This window comes from Arachis hypogaea, chromosome 17 (genome assembly GCF_003086295.3).
Source record: "Arachis hypogaea cultivar Tifrunner chromosome 17, arahy.Tifrunner.gnm2.J5K5, whole genome shotgun sequence".
Lineage (NCBI taxonomy): Eukaryota > Viridiplantae > Streptophyta > Magnoliopsida > Fabales > Fabaceae > Arachis > Arachis hypogaea.
Genome location: NC_092052.1, coordinates 1005541 through 1029315, shown reverse-complemented (window position 1 = coordinate 1029315; position 23775 = coordinate 1005541). Strand labels below are relative to the sequence as shown.

The 23775-nt window shown below is 31.0% G+C and overlaps 3 protein-coding genes across 3 annotated transcripts; 2 read left to right on the top strand and 1 right to left on the bottom strand.

Moving 5' to 3' along the window:
• Positions 1-321: 321 nt before the first annotated feature.
• LOC112765913 (pentatricopeptide repeat-containing protein At3g62890) lies at positions 322-2367 on the bottom strand. Its single transcript, XM_025811778.3, has one exon. It carries the CDS (start codon positions 2365-2367, stop codon positions 322-324), a length of 2046 nt encoding a protein of 681 aa, XP_025667563.1.
• A 2551-nt stretch (positions 2368-4918) lies between these two features.
• Positions 4919-6026, top strand: LOC112767218 (uncharacterized). The gene has a single exon (XM_025813105.3). The coding sequence runs from the start codon at positions 5306-5308 to the stop codon at positions 5768-5770; it is 465 nt and encodes a 154-aa protein (XP_025668890.1). The 5' UTR covers positions 4919-5305; the 3' UTR covers positions 5771-6026.
• Positions 6027-22111: 16085 nt separating this feature from the next.
• Positions 22112-22968, top strand: LOC112765753 (CBS domain-containing protein CBSX2, chloroplastic-like). The gene has a single exon (XM_025811608.2). It carries the CDS (start codon positions 22138-22140, stop codon positions 22834-22836), a length of 699 nt encoding a protein of 232 aa, XP_025667393.1. The 5' UTR covers positions 22112-22137; the 3' UTR covers positions 22837-22968.
• Positions 22969-23775: the final 807 nt, after the last annotated feature.

The following is a 23775-nucleotide window of genomic DNA, read 5'->3' as shown; positions in this document are numbered from 1 at the left end:
TGTGAAAGAAATATTTCCATAATATCTAACACTTATTTGGGTGGATGTATATTTGGCATTGGTATCATTCCATGATCAAATGCGTGGATAATGTTTACATCTTATTACATCATTTTTAGTAATTACAATCATCATTGATTGTGCGATATTATACCAATTTGTTGAGATGAAGTTCATCTGCATTTTAACAAGTGAAAAGAAGCCGATGAATTTCAAGTTTTCAATATACAACTAGACAAGGAAACAGGGAAACAACTCAGACAAATATGTTCAAAGCTGCCCAAGAATCCATGACATACTATAATGCTAATGGAAATGCAATCACCAAAAATCATTGCAAGAACATGATCCATTTTTGAAATGATGGAAGCGGCTATTATCTCTAACAACAATTTCGCGATGGTAGATTACAGACAGGAGTTTAGTAACTTCATGGCAATCATTACAGACTCTAAGGTTTTTTATGATGCGAATAGGAGTTGTGCCTTCCATATTGATGAGGCCAAATGATATGGCCAACCTCTCACTGTGGTTCTCTAATTCAGATTCCTTTTCTCTCTCCCCTTCAATATTCAGTAGAACCTGGCTTGTATCAGGAACATGACCAGCTTGTTTCAGTTTTTCCCTCATCTCCTTCAATTTTGCATATATGTCCTCAGATTGCGGATGTGATCTATCACCCACAATAAACCTATGAAGTTGGCCTCTGTGCTCAATGAAGCTGCATCCAACATCCTTGGATACTCTTCTTTTCTTCATCATTTCCCTTACTTGTGAAACCTTATCCCACTTCCCAGCTGCAGCATACATGTTTGACAGCACGGTGTAACACCCAGTGAAATCTGGATCTGCCTCGATCAAATTATGAGCTGCATATTCGCCAATTTCCAAATTTCCATGGTTCCTAGAACCGCCGAGCAAACTCATCCAGATAACTTTGTTCGGCCTCATTGGCATGCTCTCAATAATCATCTTTGCCTGCTCTAGATGTCCAGCTCGACACAAAATGTCAACATAGCAACCATAATGCTCAACTGTTGGCTTGATTTTGTAATCATCTATCATCATGTGAAAAATCCGGCTTCCGTCATCAACCAATCCTGCATGACTACAAGCATTCAACACTCCAATGAAAGTTATATCATGTGGTTTCATTCCGATTCTGCGCATTCGCTGAAAAAGCTCAAGAGATTGGTCAGCTAAGCCATGCATTCCTAACCCCACAATTATAGCCGTCCAATGTCCCAACTTCTTATTGGCTATTGCTTCAAAAACTTTCATGGCACTCTCTATGCTGCCACACTTGGAATACATTGCTATCAGCGATGTACCAAGTACGCCATCTAATTCAAAGCCATGTTTAACCATAAACGAATGAATCCATCTTCCATTACTGAGAACAGCTAAACTTGAAACTGCTGAAAGAGCACTGAGTATTGTAACATTGCTGGGCATGAGTCCCTCTTTCAAAAGTGCATCAAACAACTCTAGAGCTTCAAAATACCGCCCATTGAGCTCGAAACCTGCTATCATTGAGTTCCAGCTTATCAGACTCCTCACCGGCATCTGGCTAAACAACTGATTAGCCAGATGGACTTTCCTACACTTCATATACCCATTAATCATAGCATTACAGGAGATCAAGCTCTTACTAGGCATTTGATCAAACACCTCTCTTGCAGTCTCAACCTCGCCGCATTTGCATAACCCATCAACCAAAGCAGTCCAAGTAAACTCATCCCTCTCAGGCATTTCATCGAACAGCTTCATCGCAAACTCAACATCACCATTTCTAGCATACCCATCAATCAAAGAGTTCCAAGACACCAAATCCTTGTCCTCCATTCGATCAAACACGTCTCTAGCCACACCCATCTCACCCCACTTCGCATACATGCTCACCAAACTGCTCTGCACAAACTTATCCGAACCGAACCCAATTTTCAATCCCAACCCATGAACCTGTTTTCCCTCGTGAACCGCAACCAAGCGAGCACAGCCCTTGATCACGCAAGGGAGCGTGAACCCATCGGGCACAACCCCATGTAGAACCATTCGGCGAAAGAGTGCAACAGCATCATTGGAACGGTGGTTCTGAACGCAGCACTTGATGATCAAGTTCCACGAAAGCAGAGAGGGTTGTTGCAATGCGTCGAACAGGGAGAGGGCACTTTTGAGGTCGTTGATTTTGGGGTCCGTGTAGAGGGAAAGAAGGCGAGAAGAAAGAGAAGGGTGATTCAAGGTGCCGCTTTTGAGATAGAGAGCGTGGAATTGGTGTGGGGTTTGGGGGAATTGAGTAAAGTTACGATCTTGAGAGAGAAATGAATTGAGAGAGGAAGATTGAGCAAGGTTCTGCATTGCATTCATTCCCTTTCTTCTGATTCAGTCAATTTCATTTCGTTTTGTTTCGTTTGTTTCATTCAATTTCATTTCATACACATTGCATTATCCTTTGTCATTAACCAACTTTATTTTGATTACTCCTCCTCTTAATAGAAAGCTTCATTTCTAATAATAATAATAATAATAATAATATGCAATCGACTTCACGTGAAAAGGATGCACATGATCCGGTCTGATTCGAAGGTCTGGTCCGGTTCCGAATACTTTAGGGGTTAATTTGGTGTGATTTTATCGGGTTTAGGGTCGGGTAAGGGTCTCAAAAATAAATTCGGTCATTATTTCGAGTCGGGTCCGGGCCATAGTTCGAGTCACCCGAAGTCGGCCCGGTGGCCCGGTCATTATACACAATTAATATTTTGTGTTATTAGTGATAGATCATGACTATTCTTATATGGAATTTAAGTATTGTAAACCTTAATATTTTGTGTTATTAGTCATTATAAGACTATAAGTTAATGTTTTATGTTTAGAATGCATAAGACTTTAGACTAATGCATAATATTGTATTATTTGTATTGATTTAAATATTTTGTATTATTAGACAATATTAGTATTGATTGTGGTTATACTTTAATTTTGAAGAAGGGTTGGTTCTTGTTATATTTTTCTAAGTGAATTTTACCATGTTAAATAATGGTTGGAATCTTGGAAATTTGGATATTTTTACATGCTAGCTTACAAGAAGGTATCAACGTAATGTAATGTTAACAGCTTGGTTTTCACCCGGTATAATTGTGGCCCGAAAGTGTATTGGTTTCATCGGGTGTAGGACCGGGTTCAAGTCTAATAAATAAACTCGTTGTATATTTCGGGTCGGGTCTGTGTCGCTTCACCCGACCCATGTGCACTCCTACGTGAAGTTGATAACTGGTTAACTGAAAATTTAATCAAATTAATCAAATCATTTAACAACTCTCAGTTACCAACTTCACGTGAAGTTAACTACACCTGAATTTCTACCAAGAAATTGTTGAAAAATAGAAAAAGCTTTCTATGTTATCAACTAAATATCTACTACTACTTGTCTTGCCATTCTATATCCAATAAAAATAATATTTACTTCTTCAATAAATTAAGGAAGAAAAAAAATTTGATGTTAATATTAGTGGAAGAAGATATGAATTGAAGGTGGCATGCAATCATGCATAATAGTAACATAGAAGATTAATCATACTTGTTTTGACTTTAGTTTATCAGTTGTTGCAAATGTCATGATTCGGTAGTTGTAATTGGCAACAATATAATAAAAGTAATGTTAGAATAACCACTATAAGAATACAAACGACACACTATAGGCCATTTCTTATGAATAGTATATCATTTGTCACGATGCTTGTGGTTTCAAAAAGATTATTAAGCTACAATTTAAAAGTAGTTAGATAGTATCGTTGAACAAACCAGATGTATACACATTACACAGTGCTATGACTTGAGTTTTCTATCTTTCCCTTCATAGACACAATGGACTAATTAATCATTGATTGCTAACTCCAAAAATATTCCTTCTCAATTCCTTTTGTCTCTTCTTCGTAGCCCCAACCTTCCAACCTCCAAGCTCCAAAACAAGAATGGCTTATTCAATTCAACAATTCAACATTTTCTTTCTTTCTTTTTTTTAAGTTTTATTTTTTTTTCCTTTTTAAAATATAGGGTAAAGTATATTTTTTGTCCCTGAAATTTGATAAAAGTTTTAAAAATACCCCTAAATTTTATTTTGTTTTAATTTTATCCCAAAAGTTTTCGATTTGCATCAAATATACCTTTGGCGGCTAATTTTTCAAAAAATTTAAGACCAATTCAACAACAATTTCATAAGAATAACCCTCAACACAAGCAAATCAAGCATCATTTTCATACATTATTATTAGATTGGTCTTAAATTTTTTGAAAATTTAGCCGTCATGGTTATATTTGATGCAAATCGAAAACTTTTGGGACAAAATTAAAATAAAATAAAACTTAAGAGTATTTTTAAAACTTTTGTCAAACTTCAGAGATAAAAAATATACTTTACCCTAAAATATATCTATGGTTGAATTTGTTCTGTAGTAACCTCCTAAGGTTATTCTTATAGGGAGAAGTCCAAAAGATATGAAAATTATAGTAAAACAGTATTTTATTTTATAGATATTTCACTTAATATTTATAGTGTATTATAAATGAATTTATGAAAGGATTTATATCAAATTCTAGCCAAATTTAGAGAGATATGATTTGATTTAAATATCTTATGATTGGAGATACTATATTTTACTCTTATAATAGACAAATTATTAGTTGACACAAAATACGATAATAACTATATTTAAATTTTTTTTTTTCTTTGAAAATGTTTGAATAAAATTATTTTTAGAAAAATGAAAAGAGAAGGAATTATACCATCAAAACCAAACAAAGATGTACCATCTTCTCCCAAGCAAACAGTGGAAAAAAATGACAAGCCCAGATAAGCATTACCTAACCATTTATTCTTCACAACACTCCCTTCCAAATGCTACATTGCATCATCAATTTGGACACAAACCCTTAACATTTTCCTCATTCAAAAAGTCCCTTTGGCCACACATCATTGTGACCTTGCCTTACCCTATTACTAACTTTTTAACTTGTATCCATTTGTCATCTTCTCAAACAGCAGTCGATTCTAATCTCTGTTGCTATCATCAGGAATCCAATTAGAAGGACCCCAAAACACTAAACAATAATGCTCAACAGCTAAAAAAAAAAATGATGATCTCCTAATATGCACCCTCTTGTATTATATACCACTTCCAAGCCACTACATGACAAATTCACCAAAATATAGACCACCCCATAATCATCCCCACTTACCCCAACATCAAAGAAGTCCTAAAGTTTGAAACTTTTCCCCAAAGATTGAAAATTTTTATGTCATTGCCAAATGGGTAGGCAAGATAATGATCACACAATGGTGAATTCCTCCATTGCTCTTCTCCAAGAGAGGTTTAGGCAATTGGAGAAAGTGAAAGAAAGAAGAGAAGGGAAAGAGCTTCTTAAGTTGCTGTCTTCTTCTCCTTCTTCTTCCTCTTCTTCAGAAACTCATGATCTGAGGGGTAATTTATCATCTATGCAGAACCAACAAGCATCACAGAGGAATAATAACTCTCTACAACCAAGGTTGATGGTTCCATCACATAGGCCAGGTTTTCATGATGATTCTCTTTCTCTTGGTCTCAACTTGAATTCCAAGCAAGGTTATTATGATCATCATAACTATACCATGAAATCATCATCATCACCATCATCATCATCCTCCTCCTATAGTTTATGGTCATCACCACAAGGTGCATCATCGTCATCAAGAAATTTTGACAGCTCTGATGTTGATACTTCCCTTCATCTGTAAATATATATGTACTTCTTCTCTAATACCAATATATATTATATGTTTGTATGATATTAAGTTAATAATCCTATATGTGTTCTCCATCGTTTTGTAGCAGAAATCCAAGGGGGCAGCATGTATCAGTGTATGGATATAATTCATATAAAGAAAACAGAAATTACATGGCATTTTATAGGCCAGAAAATAATGTTTTGGTATTTTGTAATGGATGAATGCAGTAATAATTCGATTATAAACACTACTTTTTTTATTATTATTATTATTATTTTTTACCAGAGATAGGAGACTCGAACCCGCAACCTCTTAATTGAATATGGGGAGACTATGGCTTGGCTTGGTAAAGCTTTTCAAAGAAGTGCTTGTGCTTTTTAAAAGCTCAAACTCCTCATTTTGTGTTTGGTAAATAAAAAAGATTATGTGATTGTGCTTGCAGCTTTTAAAAGATCGAGGTACCTTTGAAAGCACCTAAGATAGAGCTTTTTAAAGTTAGCTTGTGCTTTTCAAAATTTAAAAGTCTAATATAACTTCATATGTTAACTAATTTTCAAATTTAATGCTTGCATTTATGTCTATTCTAGTATTTTTAAATTTTAAAAGTTATTTTACCAAATGCAATTGTTATTGTTTGTGATTATTAAAAACATTTTTTAATTTAATTTACCAAACATAAATGCTACCATTTTTAAAAAGTCATCTTTTAAAAGTTAGCTTTTATAAACTACTTTTAAAAAGTAAAAGCATTACCAAACTAAGCCTATGTCATTTGAACTATAATTTATTGGCCACTATTCTTTTTATTATTGCTTTGTTATTATTGTTGAAAAATATTTGATAACAACAAAAATTAATTAAAATTAGTTAGAATTTATTTTATTTAATATTCATTAATTATTGGTAAAATAAATAAATATTAAATAAGATAAATTTAAACTTTTTTTTTTCGTCCTAACATTACTATTTTTGTCGATATTAAAATGAAAATTAATTTGTTACATGTTGGATATGTAATTGAAACAATGAGAGACTAAGAAACCTAAAGACTTATATGAGTTATGATTAATCATTTATTGCATAAATGGTTAATTTTTACACCACACTAAAAATTTTCCTAAGTTGCATGTTTTTATTATTTAGCAATATCAATGTGGATAAGACATTTCTTTATATTCGCTTGTCATAAAGTAATAAAAAGAAAAGGTTGACATGTCTCATCAAAATTATATATATCAATTTGGGTGAAATTTACATTTTAGATTCAGTAAAAAACATTAAAAAAAAAAACAAAAAATCAAGGGGAAAATTGAAAATCAAGAGCATGTTTCATTTAGATTTTTGTATCTAAAAAAAATTATTATTAATAGTCGCGACAAATGCAAAGGAGTGCAAAATATATTAAATATCAATCATACTAAGTGTATATTAAAATCAGTCACTAAATTTAATCACGAGTATAAAATATAAAAATACAAAATATATATTAAAAATAAATTAAAATATACATGTATTTATATATAAATATATAATAAATAATTTTAATGACTAAATTTAATATACAAATAATATTTTTAAAAATACATATGTCTTATCAAGCATTTTAGTAAGAGGGATTGCAAATCAATATAACCATATATATTTAAGCAAGTCCATATTCAATTTTACTCTTCTCATTATGATCATATTATTAAATAGTTTTTTTTTTTTTGGATTTTTCACGATATTCCTTAGCCCGACAGGCTAAGGACTAATCCGTCGCGAACTTGCAATACTGAATTCCATTTAAGAGTTTGTCGCTGGTCAATGGGTTGCTCCAGTTAAATAGTTTTTAATTGATTTCGTGACCTTTTCTTTTGATACGAGATTTCTTGACCTCTTATCTTACAAGTTATTACAATTTACTTGTTAGGGAGTCCTCCAAAATAAATCATAAGACAAATGCTTTTTTTTAAACACAATTATAGTTTTGATCTTAGGCTGTCACGTAAATTTATGCTTATATTCCTCCAAAATCACAATATTCATACACATTACACATTTATATACTCAACATTAAGAATTTTCATCTATTATTAACTTCAATCAAGTCTCGAATCCAAGCGTACTTTTTTTTTTGTTGGTAATGAATCGAAGCGTACTTATTCTAACACCAGAAATCCATTCTGTTTTATAGCAAGGCATCTTAATCCACTTAAAGTGGGCTTTTTTTTTCAGGTCCAAAAAAAAGTGGGCTTTCTTTTTGGTGAAAAAAGTAGCTTTTTTATTTTGGGGGAAAGCGGGGATTGAGCTTTTTTCGTCACAGGAAAGTGTTTTTTGGACAGGGAGAAGCCTTTTATAATTGGTTGCTATGTAAAATAGATTTTTAAAGAATATATAATACTTAATTAATTATTATAATCATATTTAAAGATATTTAAGTTATTTTTATATAATAAAAGTTATATGCTTCAAAAAAAAAATATATTATTTTTTTTTGGTTTCCGGCATGCACAAGGCGGGATTCGAACTCCCGACACTTGCTTAAGCGGACTAGTGAGCTAACCATTAGACCAACCCAACTTGGTTTAAAAAAAAATATATATATATATATATATTGTTGTTCATGGTACATAATGTTTGGATTCAATTCATCATATCCTTATTGTTCATGGTACGTAGAGTTTGAAACATGTTTAGCATACTTTGAAAAATCATTTCTGCTACATGGCCTTAAAAATTCAAACCCATGGTTATGTATAACAAAGGGAAGGGTATTTAAAAAAAAAATAGATAACAAAGGAGTAGATATTAGGTATTTTAAATTCTACTTGATTATTAAACAAAGCCACCAACAAAGTAGCAATTATCTAGTCTATAACTCTAAGATTATCTGCATATGCATCAATTAGATTAATATAAAAGAAACCAACCAAAGATAAAGCAAATGAATTATTTAAAAAATCATAATAGTGTAAATTACAGTAATACTCTTATATATATTATATGTAAATTATAATTTATTAATGATAAAAGATAAATGTATAATTTTATTTCTATTGTTATATTTTTCTTTATTTTCTTCTTATTTATGGGAAAAAATAATTTAGTAGATCTCACATTATTTTTTTTTCTCTCTATTAAGCAAACCAATGATCAACCCCATAATGGTAAAATGAGTAAATGCGTATATCATGAATATACAGAAGGAAGATTCATGATTATATTAAGTGGGAATTTCAGGTTAAAGACATAATGTGAACTCTTCTTTTGATCCTACCATTGACGTGAAAAGAGTAAAAAGGTACATATGCAATGATAATAGATTATGCATGCATGCATGCTGGCTCTACTTTCAGGATTATTAACAAAATGGCTTCATTATTATTGCTTTTCTCAACCTATTTCAAAGCACAGTTTCAGCTTTTATTGCTAATAACTAAAAATCATTATTATACTCTGCTTTTTGTTCTGTTCCTTAAATATATGTTTTATAGTTTGTCATATATCTTTTTATATGTTTTATAGCTAATTAAAAAACAAAAGGTCAAATCAATAAATAAAGGATTATGTCATCATATAGTAGAATTGCAATATTATGTACAAACAACAACAAAGTCTTGTCCCACTAAGTGGGATCGGTTACATAAATCAAACGATATTATTGTGCTCTGTCATATATCATATTTACAGAGAAACTGTTTACATGTAGATATCATTTGACCATCTCATAGATGATCTTCTTAAGTCTTTCTCTGCCTTTCGCCCTTTGTCCATCTTCCATATCATCCACCTTCCTGACTAGATGTTCTATCGGTCTTCTTTTCACATGTCCAAACCACCTGAGACGCAATTCAATCATTTTTTTCACAATGGGTGCTACTCTAACTCTCTCCCTTATATCTTCATTCTTTATTTTGTCCAATCGCGTATGACCACTCATCCATCTCAACATCTTCATTTCTGTCACATTCAGCTTATGTTCGTGCTCCCTTTTAACCGCCCAACACTCCGTACCATACAGCATAGCCGGTCTTATAGCGGTGCGATAGAATTTACCTTTAAGTTTTAAAGGCACTTAGTTAAACGCGTTGCACTTTAAAATATTTGGTGCTAAATATTTAATTTATAGGATCTATTCCTTACACACTATGATGCCTAGACACTGACACGGACACGGGACACGACACGGGACACGCCGACACGCGAATTTTAAAATCATACAAGACACGGGGACATGCATACATATAAAATATAAAGTATCTTTTAGATAAATCGTAATGATATTTTGATATTTTACTGATATTAAAATAAAAATTAATTTTTTTTAATTATTTTTAATGTCTTATTTTAATTATATCGAGTATTTAAAATATTTTTTGTTATAATAAATAATAATATATACTATATCTAAATTTATTTTAAGAATATATGTTAAGAATAAGACTGGACACGCTGTCACGTAATGATATTTAGGTGTGTCTAAATGTGTCTAGAGAAAAATTTTTTATTTTTTATTAAGATACAGTTTGAACACAGTAAACACGCGTGTCGGACAAGTGTCAGTGAGTGTTGTGTCTAAAATGTGTCCGATACGTAGACATATCACACAATTAACCTAAACACTGATCAATGTGGATAAGACATTTCTTTATATTCGCTTGTCCTAAAGTAATAAAAAGAAAAGGTTGACATGTCTCATCAAAATTATATATATCAATTTGGGTGAAAGTAACATTTTAGATTCAGTAAAAAACATTAAAAAAAAAACAAAAAATCAAGGGGATAATTGAAAATCAAGAGCATGTTTCATTTAGATTTTTGTATCTAAAAGAAATTATTAATAGTCTCGACGAATGCAATGGAGTGCAAAATATATTAAATATCAATCGTATTATGTATATATTAAAATCAGTCACTAAAATTAATTACTAATATAAAATAAAAAAATATAAAATATATATTAAAAATAAATTAAATTATACATATACTTATATATTTATAAATATATAATAATTAATTTTAATAACTAAATTTAACGTACAAATAGTATTTTTAAAACTACACATGTCTTATCAAGCATTTTAGTAAGAGGGTTTGCAAATCAATATAACCATAATTCAATCTTACTCTTCTCATTATGATCATATGCGTAAATAGTTTTTAATTATTGGTTTCGTGACCTTTTTCTTTTGATATGAGGTTTCTTGACTTCTTATCTTACAATTTACTTGTTAGGGAGTCTTCCAAAAAATATCATAGACAAATGCCTTTTTTAAACACAATTATAACTTAAAGATATCTAAGTTATTTTTATATAATAAAAGTGATATGCTTCAAAAATATATATATTATTGTTCATGGCACATAATGTTCGGATTCAATTCATCAATATCCTTATTGTTCATGGTACGTAGAGTTTGAAACATGTTTAGCATACTTTGAAAAATTATTTCTACTACATGGCCTTAAAAGTTCAAACCCATGGTTATGTATAACAGAGGGAAGGGTATTTAAAAAAAAAATAGATAACGAAGGAGCAGATATTAGGTATTTTAAATTCTACTTGATTATTAAACAAAGCCACCAACAAAGTAGCAATCATCTAGTCTATAACTCTTAAGATTATATGCATATGTATCAATTAGATTAATATAAAAGAAAGAAAATAGATCAACCAACCAAAGATAAAGAACAGACACAAAAAAAGCATAATTGAGCCCAAAAGATTCTAAAGCTAATATCATTTCTTGTCTTGTCAGACATATGCATATAACTGGTAAGCTTTAAAAATTTTGAGACAGAGAAATATGGAATTCAGAATTCTAAAATACAATAGATCATCACAACAAATCAATTTAATATAAAAAATAGATGCCTATGTCTTATAAATCTTCTTAAATATCAAAGCCTTTGAGTTCTGATTACAGTTCATTGGGGTCAGCATCTTTTTAGGAATCCTCATCAATGTCTTCTCTTTCAGGATCTCATCCAAAGTACATATCTAACATATCAAGTGAATTTTTAAATATATCCTTCAAGTTCTCTATCCCTTCAAAGCTCGAACTCTGGACCTAGTAATTGAATTCGTGCTGAAATCAACTTCAAGTGCTATGACTCTCTTCCAATGTCTTGCTGATCAAAATTGCACCTTCATCTTTCAGTTCATTCTCAAATCCTTAAATTTCACAATCTTCTTAGAGTTTACTTTAAAAGTATTGAAATTTATTTTGGTGCAATGATACTGGTTTTGTATATAAATAAATATAGATCAAAAGCACGAAGAACATGGTTTACTCCAATAATCAATGTCACCAAGTTGTTTTCCTATGGCCACAGAAAAAAGGTTTAAGTTAAAGCAAATAAAAAAAATATATCCATCTTATGACAGAGATTATGAGAGGAGCAAAACAAGTTGTCATTAAACAAATTCCATGAGAACTCAGCTTCATCTCTTGAAAATAAAAAATAAAACAAAAATAGAACTAAAACATCATGAACAGAATCACAAACACAGAAATTGAAATCATTACCATAAAAACAAATTCCAAAATTCTTTAACCCTCTTGAAACAAAACCCTAAAAAAATTCAGACAGCCAATTAAACAGAAGCAACAAAAAAACTTGAATGAAGTCAATGAAACAAATTCATACAAAAAAAATATGTAGAACAGAAAAGCTTTTGAATGAGTTCAATGAAGCAGATTCCTACAACAAGCACATTAAGGGAACAAAAAAAATAAAATCAATGAAGCAAATGCCTGGCACCAATCATGCTCATCAGCCAATGCATAAAATCAATGGTGGCGGGTGGCTGAGCATCAAGGTGGAGAAGAAGGGGTACTGGCATATTCTTTTGGTCTGCTCCCACGATGTTGCTCACCCAGGCGCCTGGCAACACTGATGCTCATCAGCCGCCAGATGCTCATCAGTGGTGGCAGACGTTGGCTGAGCAATATGGGAGGTGGTGGGCGGCTGAGAATTAGTGGTGAGGGGGAGTTAGTGTTGTGGTGAGGCCTTTAGCGGCTTGAGGGGAGGGGCGTGTATAGAAGGAGGTGACTCAAAGTAGTGTTGTTGTGTGGATTTCTGAAGAAGAAGGAGTTGTTGTGTGTGTGTTGAAGGAGTTGGGGTTTTATATAGGAAAGGAAGTAATGCATATGTTGTTCATAAAACAACACACATAATAAAGCATTACTAATTATTTAGCATTGTTTCTTTTGTTTTTGTGCTTAACGTTTTCTGATGGCCAAATACGGTTATTCTAATATCCACATTATCAAAGGTGCCAAATATCTTAATCAAATTTCCAACAGAGTCATTAATCTAATTTGTTAGGTTGACTTAATAGTAATCTCATTCAATTTTTATGGAGGGAACTGAACCTGCTCTACCTAATTGCACTGAAAGGTACATAAATCTGAAAATAAGTTTGGTGAATCATTAATTATGATCCATCCAACCTAGTTTGACTTTCAATAAATTATAGGAAGGTTATTAACAAAGGAATAACATTGCTGATTGAAACTTTCACCATTATGGGGGGTGACTATTTTTTTTTTTTTACCAAATATAGGAGACTCGAATTCGCAACCTCTTAATTAAGTATGGGAGATTATGTCATTTGAGTTATTACTCATTGGCGAGGTGACTCTCTTTTGCACTCCAAGGATATTTTGAGTGAATAAAAATTAAGGTTTTATTTATATATTACCACAAAAGGAAAAAGAAAATGAAAATGAAAATGATAATTATGTTGTAAAATAAGAAAACTATGTTAATAAACTAATAAAGCATGGCTTAATTTAATAAAGAGTAAAATATCATTTTTGTCCCCAATGTTTGGGGTAAATCTTATTTGTGTCCCTAACATTTAAATGGTTCTATTTGTATCCCTAACATTTGTAAAAGTGATTCAATGTTATCCTGTCGTCAATTACACATCGTGAGCGCTTTAATTTGAGTTTTAAAAATCTCTTCTTGAAGTTAGAATACAAATGTTTGGGATAGAATCAATGATCTACTCCGAAAAATAGCTCATCAAATGTTGAAACTAATTCTTACAACATTTACATAATTCACTTTTCTAGGGACATAATTGAATCTAAACACAAATAGTGGGTATAATATTAAAATCGAACACATTCAAGTGAGACCTAATTAAGAATGAATACATCCAAGTGAGAATAATTGAAAAATATAATCTGATTTGTTAGTATAATTGATAGTAGGATAACATTGAATCACTTTTATAAACGTTAAGGATACAAATAGGACGATTTAAACGTTAGGGACACAAAGAAGACTTACCCCAAACGTTGAAGACAAAAACGATACTTTATTCTTTAATAAATTTTCAGCAAGAATAATAATAGAATATTGCTCTCCCCTCATTTCCAATGCATCTTCAGAAGTGTTTTTTTTTTTTTCTTTTAAGAGCAACTTAATTGTATTTATTTTAATTATTATAGTAAACAAGAACAAATACCACTAATTGATTTGAAAAACAGTCAAGAGACAGAAATGATCACAGACCTCATGCCCTAAAACAAGAACTTTGGAGAAGAGATTCTTAAATTCCACTAAGAAGATGACAATATTTTTTGAAGAAAAAAATAGAAGCATTGCATTTCAAGCTGCTTTTTAAAGTGATCTGGCCCATTTAAAATTTTTTTCTTGAAATATGGACTGATAAGTGACAATTAATGGAGAAGAAGTCAATAATGATAAAATTATAAATTTACCTTTTACTTAACAAAGAAATAAAAATGTTCCACTTCATTCTCTTTTAAAATTCAAAAACCGTGTCTAGCCATTAATAGAAAAGGATAATTTTAAAAAAATATTAATTATTAATAAAAATAATATGTTAAAATTTTGTTAACTTTTAATTTAGATTATTTTTTTAAATAACTTAAATATATTAATAAATTATAATTTATATATAATATAAATAAGAATATTAATATAATTTTATTTTAATATATATATATAGATATATATTTCATTCAAATAATTTTTTTATTTATTTATTTTTTATCCAAATAATATACACAAAAAAATTATTTTTTTTATTTTTTATTTTTTATTTTTCATCTTATATCCAAATAATGTGTTTGTTCTGGTTCTGTTAATGGGTTTGAAAAATACAACTATGTACTAGTGTGATGCTCAGAGAGAAATAGAGAGAGAAAAAGAAAGAAAAAAAGAAAAATGGTGAGAGACAGAGCATTGAAGAGTTATTGCCTTGTTGGCATGTCCAATTTGTAGTACATACCTTAGAAAAATTTTCAAGTGTCACTGGTATTTCAGTAATTTTTAATTATAAAAAATATATATAACATATATAATTAAGATTAATAGTTAAAAATTATTCATACACCGATATAACGGTACACTTGAAAATCTTCCCATACCTTAATTCCAGTGTCGTATTTAACATCGAATTGTACCATGTAAGGATAAAATTTGGCCCCAACCAGAAAAGTTAAGGATTCAATTTTTTGCAATTTCATCAATTGCTGATTGAAACTTTCACCATTATGGGGGTGATTCTCTAATAGCCATTTCTAGCTCACAAAGGAAAAATGAAATGCCCTTTTTCACCACCAAAGCTTTCCACAATCACCAAAAGATAAATTAAGTAACATTTAAAACAGAGTACAGTTTAATTTTTATTCATTAATTATATAAAAATTTCACTATGATAAACATTTTATATTAATCAGTATTTAATTAAATTTATTTTTTTACATGATATTTTAAATAAAAATGAGACATTATGCAATTAAATCTAGAAATATATAAAACGTTAAATGTTGTGAAATTAAACATAACTTCCATATAAATTAGGAATCTACTTGTTCTCAAAATATATTTTTTTTATTCGTTTTTTTCATTTTTCTAAATTTTTATTTTACCGTTTTCAAAACTACATTAATAAAAACTAATTTCATATCACATGGTCAATTTAATGATTCATTACCGTAAACACCAAACTAATTTGATTATGAGTTTTGAGAGATATATTTTCCAATAATATTAATCTCCCTCATTCATGATCCATGTGTGGTCTCCATATACAACTGTTGCATGATATTACATAACTTAAAAAAAATTTATTCATTCATTTAATTTATATTACGTATACAGATATATTAAAATATTTCAATTTTATCCCTATAAATAAATAATAAATCCATAATGGACAATAAAACAAACTAACACAAATATGATATTAAACTACACCCATTCTATTTTACCATACTTACCTTAATTTTTCTCTCATCAAAACCATTATTACCAAAAATGAATTTCTTCCATAATTACCAAAAAAATGATTAGGCCCATTTTCAACACATCTACACAAAGCAACCTAATCTGAACAAGCTTTCAACTTGGCTTTTAAATATAAATGAGACATTATGCAATTAAATCTAGAAATATATAAAACGTTAAATGTAGTGAAAAAATTTGCTTTGAAATTATTACTCAATTGTTTCTGTCTCATTTTCATTCAACATATTTCATATTTGTGTTATTTTTATAATATTTACACAATATTAATTTCCTATTCAAATTTTTTAATGATAATATAATTTTAATCTTGTTAACATATATCTTAAGGAAACATAAAAAAATATTTATTAAAAAATTATGAAAAAATAACTTTTATATTTTTTAACGTATTGAATATACTAAAAAATTAGACTTTTTAATTATACTATTAAATGTGCTTTTAAAACAAAAGAGAGTTAAATCACTCATATAAAATATGTAACACCCTAAGTTATATCCTATCTTTGAGGGTCTTTAAATAAGGTACCACACTCGATAGAGAAAGAGACTGAACTTAATCGTTATGCAAGGAAGGGAGGAAGTGCGCGTGAAGAAGAAAACAAGCAATACTAAAACGATAATAAATATGAAATAATAAACTTATCCATGAGTACGGTTCAAAATAAAATGCTTAGAAGTAATTAAACAAAGGAAAGAAACTAGTACGTCCTAACTAATTTCGTCGAAGAGGCTCCCATATTTGTGTCCTATCCTATCCTTGATCAGGACCCTTCAGTTATTCACGAATCGAGGTATTCGTGGTTTTCCTCCAACACCTTTTCGCGCAGTGAAGATCTGGTTCCGTTGTGTGAGATGAACTAGGACTCGACGGGCAGTTGGGGTTCTCCTTCCACGAACTCTCGACCAAAGTAGATAGTTTGGAGCACGGTAGTAGTGGTCGTAACTACCCACGCGTGCTTCGAGGGGTCATACTCAGAAGTTGCCTTCGGGGGCACTGCGTCGTCTCTATCCGCTGTGCCATGTTTCTCTGGAGACAGTATGGGAAAAAAAAAGGATGAGAACCTAACGTCTCAGTAGGAGTGCTATGCAACACCTCTATATCTATCTCCAGCACACGTGCGGGATTTTAAAAGAACGTCGTATGATATGGCATGTAATATGAACCTCTTGTAAAGCGTAAAACATATAGGTAAAAAGGAAAGAACATAGAAAGAGAATAGAAGGATAACATCTTAAGTAACATCAACATAGTCATAAATAAACCTTAAAAAAAAATCATCAAACTTTTCATTCATGCTTTCTCCTTTTTTAACTTATAACTTTCATGGAGGGTATTGAGTTCAAACCGGTATAAAATGAAAGTCCACTTCCCTTACCGAAGGTTCTTATCTCGAATGTCTTGGCGATCACCTTCCCTTACCGAAGGATCATCTCGATCGATCACCCTCCCTTACCGAGGGATCATCTCGATATCTTGTCTTTGGGGTCACCTTCCCTTACCGAAGGATCATTCCCTCAGTTCAATTTACAATCAAGGTTATTTTAAGCATACATAAAAAGAGGGTCATACAAGAAGCATTCATGAAGATGGAAAAAATTAGGATATACTGAATAATTAAATGTAACATGGTAAAAGGTATGTACTCTCAACATTAAAGGAACATAAATGATAATATGAAAAGTCATGTAAATGCACAGGATAAAATTAGGATATACTAAATAATTAAATAAAACATAGTAGAAAGGTATGTACTCTCAATATTAAAGAAATATTCATGATATAATGATATGAAAAGTCATGTAAATGCATCGGATAAAATTAGAATATAATTAAATAAAACATGGTAAAAAGGTATGTACTCTCAACATTAAAGGAACATTGATGATATAATGATATGAAAAGTCATGTAAATGCATCGGATAAAATTATGATATAATTAAATAAAACATGGTAGAAAGGTATGTACTCTCAACATTAAAGGAACATTGATGATATAATGATATGAAAAGTCATGTAAATGCATCGGATAAAATTAAGATATACTAAATAATTAAATAAAACATGGTAGAAAGGTATGTACTCATGAATCAAGAGATTATGAATGACAAAAATAGATGAACATGGTCAATATGGATAAGGGATGAGAAAAAGGTACTTAATGCCATGAGACACATGAAAGATAGTAACCATGCATAAATGGAAGAAAAATAACTAGAGCATACTACATGCCAACATAAAGTGAAAAAGGCATAATTTCCTACTCTTTTTCCTAACGTTTTTTCGAGCTTGCCTCTTGTGTTTGTATACAGAATATTATTTCTTTGTAGAGAGAGAAGGGAGAGGATTAGTATTTGAGATGAGTGATTTTCTACCTATAGGTGCACCCCTATTTATATACATTTGGGGATAGGGTGGTTGGGATAATTTTAATTTCAAACCGAGGTGGTTACTAGATTCCTATCCATAAATTTAAAATTCTAAGCCTATCTCCTAACTGATTTTCAAATTTCGAATTTAATTTTGTTTCTAGAAGGGGTGGTTATTACATTATCACCCCCATAAAAAAAGAATTTATCCCCAAATTCTACATCCTAATTTGGTCGATAAAGGTCATTAGTAGGATGCATATTGATTTGGACATGGGTTAGCTAATCTTACTAGTAGCGGAGAGAGATATGAACGAAAGAGAAGCACCAGTATCATCTAGGATGGTTAAAGGATTCCATTAATTGTGCATTTATCCTTGATTCGATCTTCTGACTCGTGAATTTCCTCGCTGTTGAGGGCAAAGACTCGCCCTTGACGCTGTGGTGGATTGGCAGGGGGTGGGAGAACTGCTGAGCATTCCCTGCCGATATGCCCCGGCTGAAAACACCGGAAGCAGACATTTTGTCCGGTAAGGCACCTACCTCTATGTTGCTTCCCACATGAAGTACACTCCTTGAGTTCGGTGGTCTTTGGTGAGGCATCAGTGGGAGGTTCTTGGCGATCCGTGCCCTGTTGAGGTTGCCTTCCTGTAGGTTTCTCAAGAAAGGCCTTCTTATGCGGCGACTGCTGAGATGATTCTTGATTCAGTTGTCTTTTCTTGAAAGCCTCGCTTCTTTCCGACGCTAGTTTTTTGGTGCATTCTTCGATCACCTGGCACTTGCTAACGAGGGAGGAGAACTCCCGGATTTCCAGTGGGGTTATAGCGGTTAAGACTTCTGCCCTGAGCCCTCCTTGATACTTCATACCCTTCCACTTTTCATCTGGATTAGCCTTATACATGGCAGAAAATTTGCAGAGTCTCTCTAACTTCTCTGCGTACTCTGCAATACTCATCCTATCTTGCCTCAGCTGAAGAAACTCCATCTCTTTGGACTCTCAAATAGAAAGGGGAAAGTACTTCTTGTAGAAAGCTTCTTTGAAGGTGGCCCAACTGATATCTGTTCCCGCATCCTCCAACAACCGTCTTGCTCCATCCCACCAGAACTCGGCATCAGCTTTGAGCATGAAGGTAGCGTAGCTCACTTGCTGCTCCTCAGTGCACGGAAAAATTGTGAATACCTTTTCCATTTCCGTCAGCCATTCTTCTGACATATCAGGGTCGATGGCTCCACGGAACTCAGGTGGACCAATCTTCTTGAAGTCAACAAAAGTTGTACGGGTCTGTCCCACCTCCAGCCTGGGAATATTGGGATCCTTGTCCCCAGTGGACAGTTGTTGGGCCATCAGAGTGGTGGCTTGGGCCTGCTCCTTCATTGTCTTGGCCATCTCCTTCATGTGCTTTGCTAGGTTTGATGAGCTCGAGCTCGAGCCACATGGGCGTCCACGGCTTGCTATAGGTTTTCCTGTTCAAGGATAACCATAGGGAGAAGTTTTATTAGTCGTACCTCCTAAGATAGGATCCCTATGATCGACTTTGCTCTGATACCATTAATGTAACACCATAAGCTATATCCTATCTTTGAGGGTCTTTAAATAAGGTGCCACACTCGATAGAGAAAGAGACTGAACTTAATCGTTATGCAAGGAAGGAAGAAAGATGACAATATTTTTTGAAGAAAAAAACAGAAGCATTGCATTTCACTGCATACAGATAAAACTCTGTTATTTATTACCAAGCTACTTTTTAAAGTGATCTGGGCCCATTTAAAATTTTTCTCTTCAAATATGGACTGACAAGTGACAATTAATGGAGAAGGGGCCAATAATGATAAAATTATAAATTTGCCTTTTACTTAACAAAGAAATAAAAATGTCCCATTTCATTCTCTTTCAAAATTCAAAAACCGTGTCTAGCCAATAATAGAAAAGAATAATTTTTAAAAAATATTAATTATTAATAAAAATAATATGTTAAAATTTTGTTAACTTTTAATATAGATTATTTTTTTTAAATGACTTAAATATATTAATAAATTATAATTTATATATAATATAAATAAAAATATTAATATAATTTTATTTTAATATATATATATATATATATATATATATATATTTCATTCAAATAATTTATTTATTTATTTTTTTTCATTCAAATAATACACACAAAAAAATATTTTTTTTTTATTTTTTATCTTATATCCAAATAATGTGTTAGTTCTGGTTCTGTTAATGGGTTTGAAAAATACAACTATGTACTAGTGTGATGCTCAGAAAGAGATAGAGAGAGAAAAAGAAAGAAAAAAGAAAAATGGTGAGAGACAGAGCATTCAAGAGTTATTGCCATGTTGGCATGTTCAATTTGTAGTACATACCTTAATTCCAGTGTCGTATTTAACACCGAATTGTACCATGTAAGGATAAATTTTGGCCCCAACCAGAAAAGTTAAGGATTCAATTTTTTGCAATTTCATCAATTGCTGATTGAAACTTTCACCATTATGGGGGTGATTCTCTAATAGCCATTTCTAGCTCACAAAGGAAAAATGAAATGCCCTTTTTCACCACCAAAGCTTTCCACAATCACCAAAAGGTAAATTAAGTAACATTAAAACAGAGTACAGTTTAATTTTTATTCATTAATTATATAAAAATTTCACTATGATAAACATTTTATATTAATCAGTATTTAATTAAATTTATTTTTTTAGATGATATTTCAAATAAAAATGAGACATTATTATGCAATTAAATCTAGAAATATATAAAACGTTAAATGTAGTGAAAAAATTTACTTTGAGAAAAGCTGCATCACCCCCCAAATTGACCAGTGTAAAAACACATCTTGACACAAATACTGACAAAGTTTACTCTTCTCAGAAATATATATCAAACTCTCCCAAATTTATTATTTTATTTTATTTTATTTTTTATAGAATGACTTTACTTTACTTAGTTACTTGCATAATCCTCTCTTTCTCACCCGTTAGTATGCTTCTGAGAAGAGCCTTGATTTTTTAATCTGCGAGTTAATATATATTTTATATAAATAATTGATTTAATGAATAATTTTTAATATACGTATAGTATGAGTATACATTTTATTTATTATTATTATTAATATAGTTTTGATATATTACCCAAATTTTTAAATATATAATCAACAATAATTTAATAAATTTGTTTAAATAAAAAAATTTTGCTATAAAAAAATTATAATTTAAAAATATAAAATTTAAAATATAAATGACAAAATAAATTTATAATAATTTAATTTTTTATTATTTTATTTAAATGTTTTACATAATATTTGATTTATATATATATTAAATTATTCTTCTACCTTAATCTATGACAACAATAAAGTACAAATTCAATTCAACAAAATACATAAATTCAATTTAATTTTAATTTTTATTATCTTATTTTATCTTTATACTATCTTTTTATCTTATCTTATATTTATTTTTATCTTTTTATAGACAATACTCTATATATATTTAGTTTTACCTTCATAATTTATAATTCAATTTAATCAATTAACAATAAAAGTTCTTCGTCTTGTCTTTTGTTATTCTTTCCTAGTTTCAACGAAAAATCTGAAAAGTAAGGTACGTTCACGTCTTCTTTTCAGATTTCACAATTCATTCATTATTCAACCATTCTTCTTTGAATTTTCTCATTTTGTTTTTTCAATTTACATATCTTCATATTTTTCAGAAAAATCATCGACATGAGTTCCATTCCTTTGATCAACACACTCCCTGTTGTTGCTCCGCTTCGCTCCCTTTTCCCTCCTCAATGCGGCGAGTTTCTTCCTTTATCCGCCATCCCAAAACGACGACGTTCATTGTCCTCAGCTGCGTTTCGCCCAGTTTCTTCGGGCCCTGGCCCAATCCCAGGCCCAACAATCAATTCATCTCCGCGCGGGAATGGCAGTTACACAGTTGGTGATTTGATGATAACGAAAGATGATTTGCACGTTGTGAAGCCCTCCACTACCGTTGACGAAGCTTTGGAGGCACTCGTCAACAACAGGATCAGTGGTCTTCCAGTGATCGACGAGGACTGGAATTTGGTTGGAGTTGTTTCAGATTATGACTTGCTAGCAATTGATTCTATATCAGGCGGTCCTCAAAGTGAAGCAAACTTGTTTCCTGATGTTGGTAGGTCTTGGAAAACATTTAATGAGATACAAAAAGTGCTTAGTAAGAGTAATGGAAAAATTGTTGGTGACCTAATGACGCCAACTCCACTTGTTGTTGAAGAATCTACTAGTCTGGAGGATGCTGCTAGGCTCTTGCTTGAAACCAAATATCGTCGACTACCTGTGGTAGACAACGATGGGAAGCTTGTTGGACTCATTACAAGGGGAAATATCGTTAAGGCAGCTCTGCTATCAAAACATACCGGCCAGATCAAGATAGTTTGACAATGTTTTTTTATTATATTTACTTTTATCTTTCATAGGCCAATACTTTATATATATTTAGTTTTATTTACATAATTTATAATTTAATTTAATTTTATCAATTAATAATAAAAAATTTTTATTTTTTTTTTATTCTTTCATAGTTTTATCGGTATATAATCTTTAAATTTTATCCATTTTACTCAAATTCTGAATCAATTCAATCCTGCTTAGTGAATTAGTGGGAATATGTTCAGGGGAGGTCCAAGTTAAAAAATTTAAGCAAACCAATGATCAACCCCATAATGGTAAAATGAGTAAATGTGTATATCATGAATATACAGAAGGAAGATTCATGATTAGATTAAGTGGGAATTTCAGGTTAAAGTCATAATGTGAACTCTTCTTTTGATCCTACATACCATTGACGTGAAAAGAGTAAAAAGATACATATGCAATGATAATAGATTATGCATGCATGCATGCATGCAGGCTCTACTTTCAGGATTATTAACAAAATGGCTTCATTATTATTGCTTTTCTCAACCTATATTTTAAGGAATTACTTTGATAAAGACACTAAAAATATCTTTTTTAAAGACGTTTATATGTGTTATGTTATTATTAGACGTCTTTATTAAATTGGTTAATAATTTGTTTTTTAATAAATCAGAATAAAATCGGTTTATTATAACAACAATAATAAACCTAATTGTTCACATTATAATTATTCGATCCGATCGATTTATACAATCTAAACTGAATCATATTTAAATTTTTTGATAAAAAAATAAATATATCTCTGACCTTTATTTTGCGAACATTTAAATTCCTAAATATTTAAAAATACAGTTAAGTCCATAGAAAAAAAATCGTAACCCTAATCTCTTGATTTTATTCTGATTTATTAAAAAATTTAAAAATAACTAATTCATTAATACATCTAATAATAATACGACA

What these genes read in the sequence shown, in the direction of transcription:
- LOC112765753 (XM_025811608.2), top strand. Translation starts at nt 22,138, where the DNA reads ATGAGTTCCATTCCTTTGATCAACACACTCCCTGTTGTTGCTCCGCTT.
- LOC112767218 (XM_025813105.3), top strand. Translation starts at nt 5,306, where the DNA reads ATGGGTAGGCAAGATAATGATCACACAATGGTGAATTCCTCCATTGCT.
- LOC112765913 (XM_025811778.3), bottom strand. Translation starts at nt 2,367, where the DNA reads ATGAATGCAATGCAGAACCTTGCTCAATCTTCCTCTCTCAATTCATTT.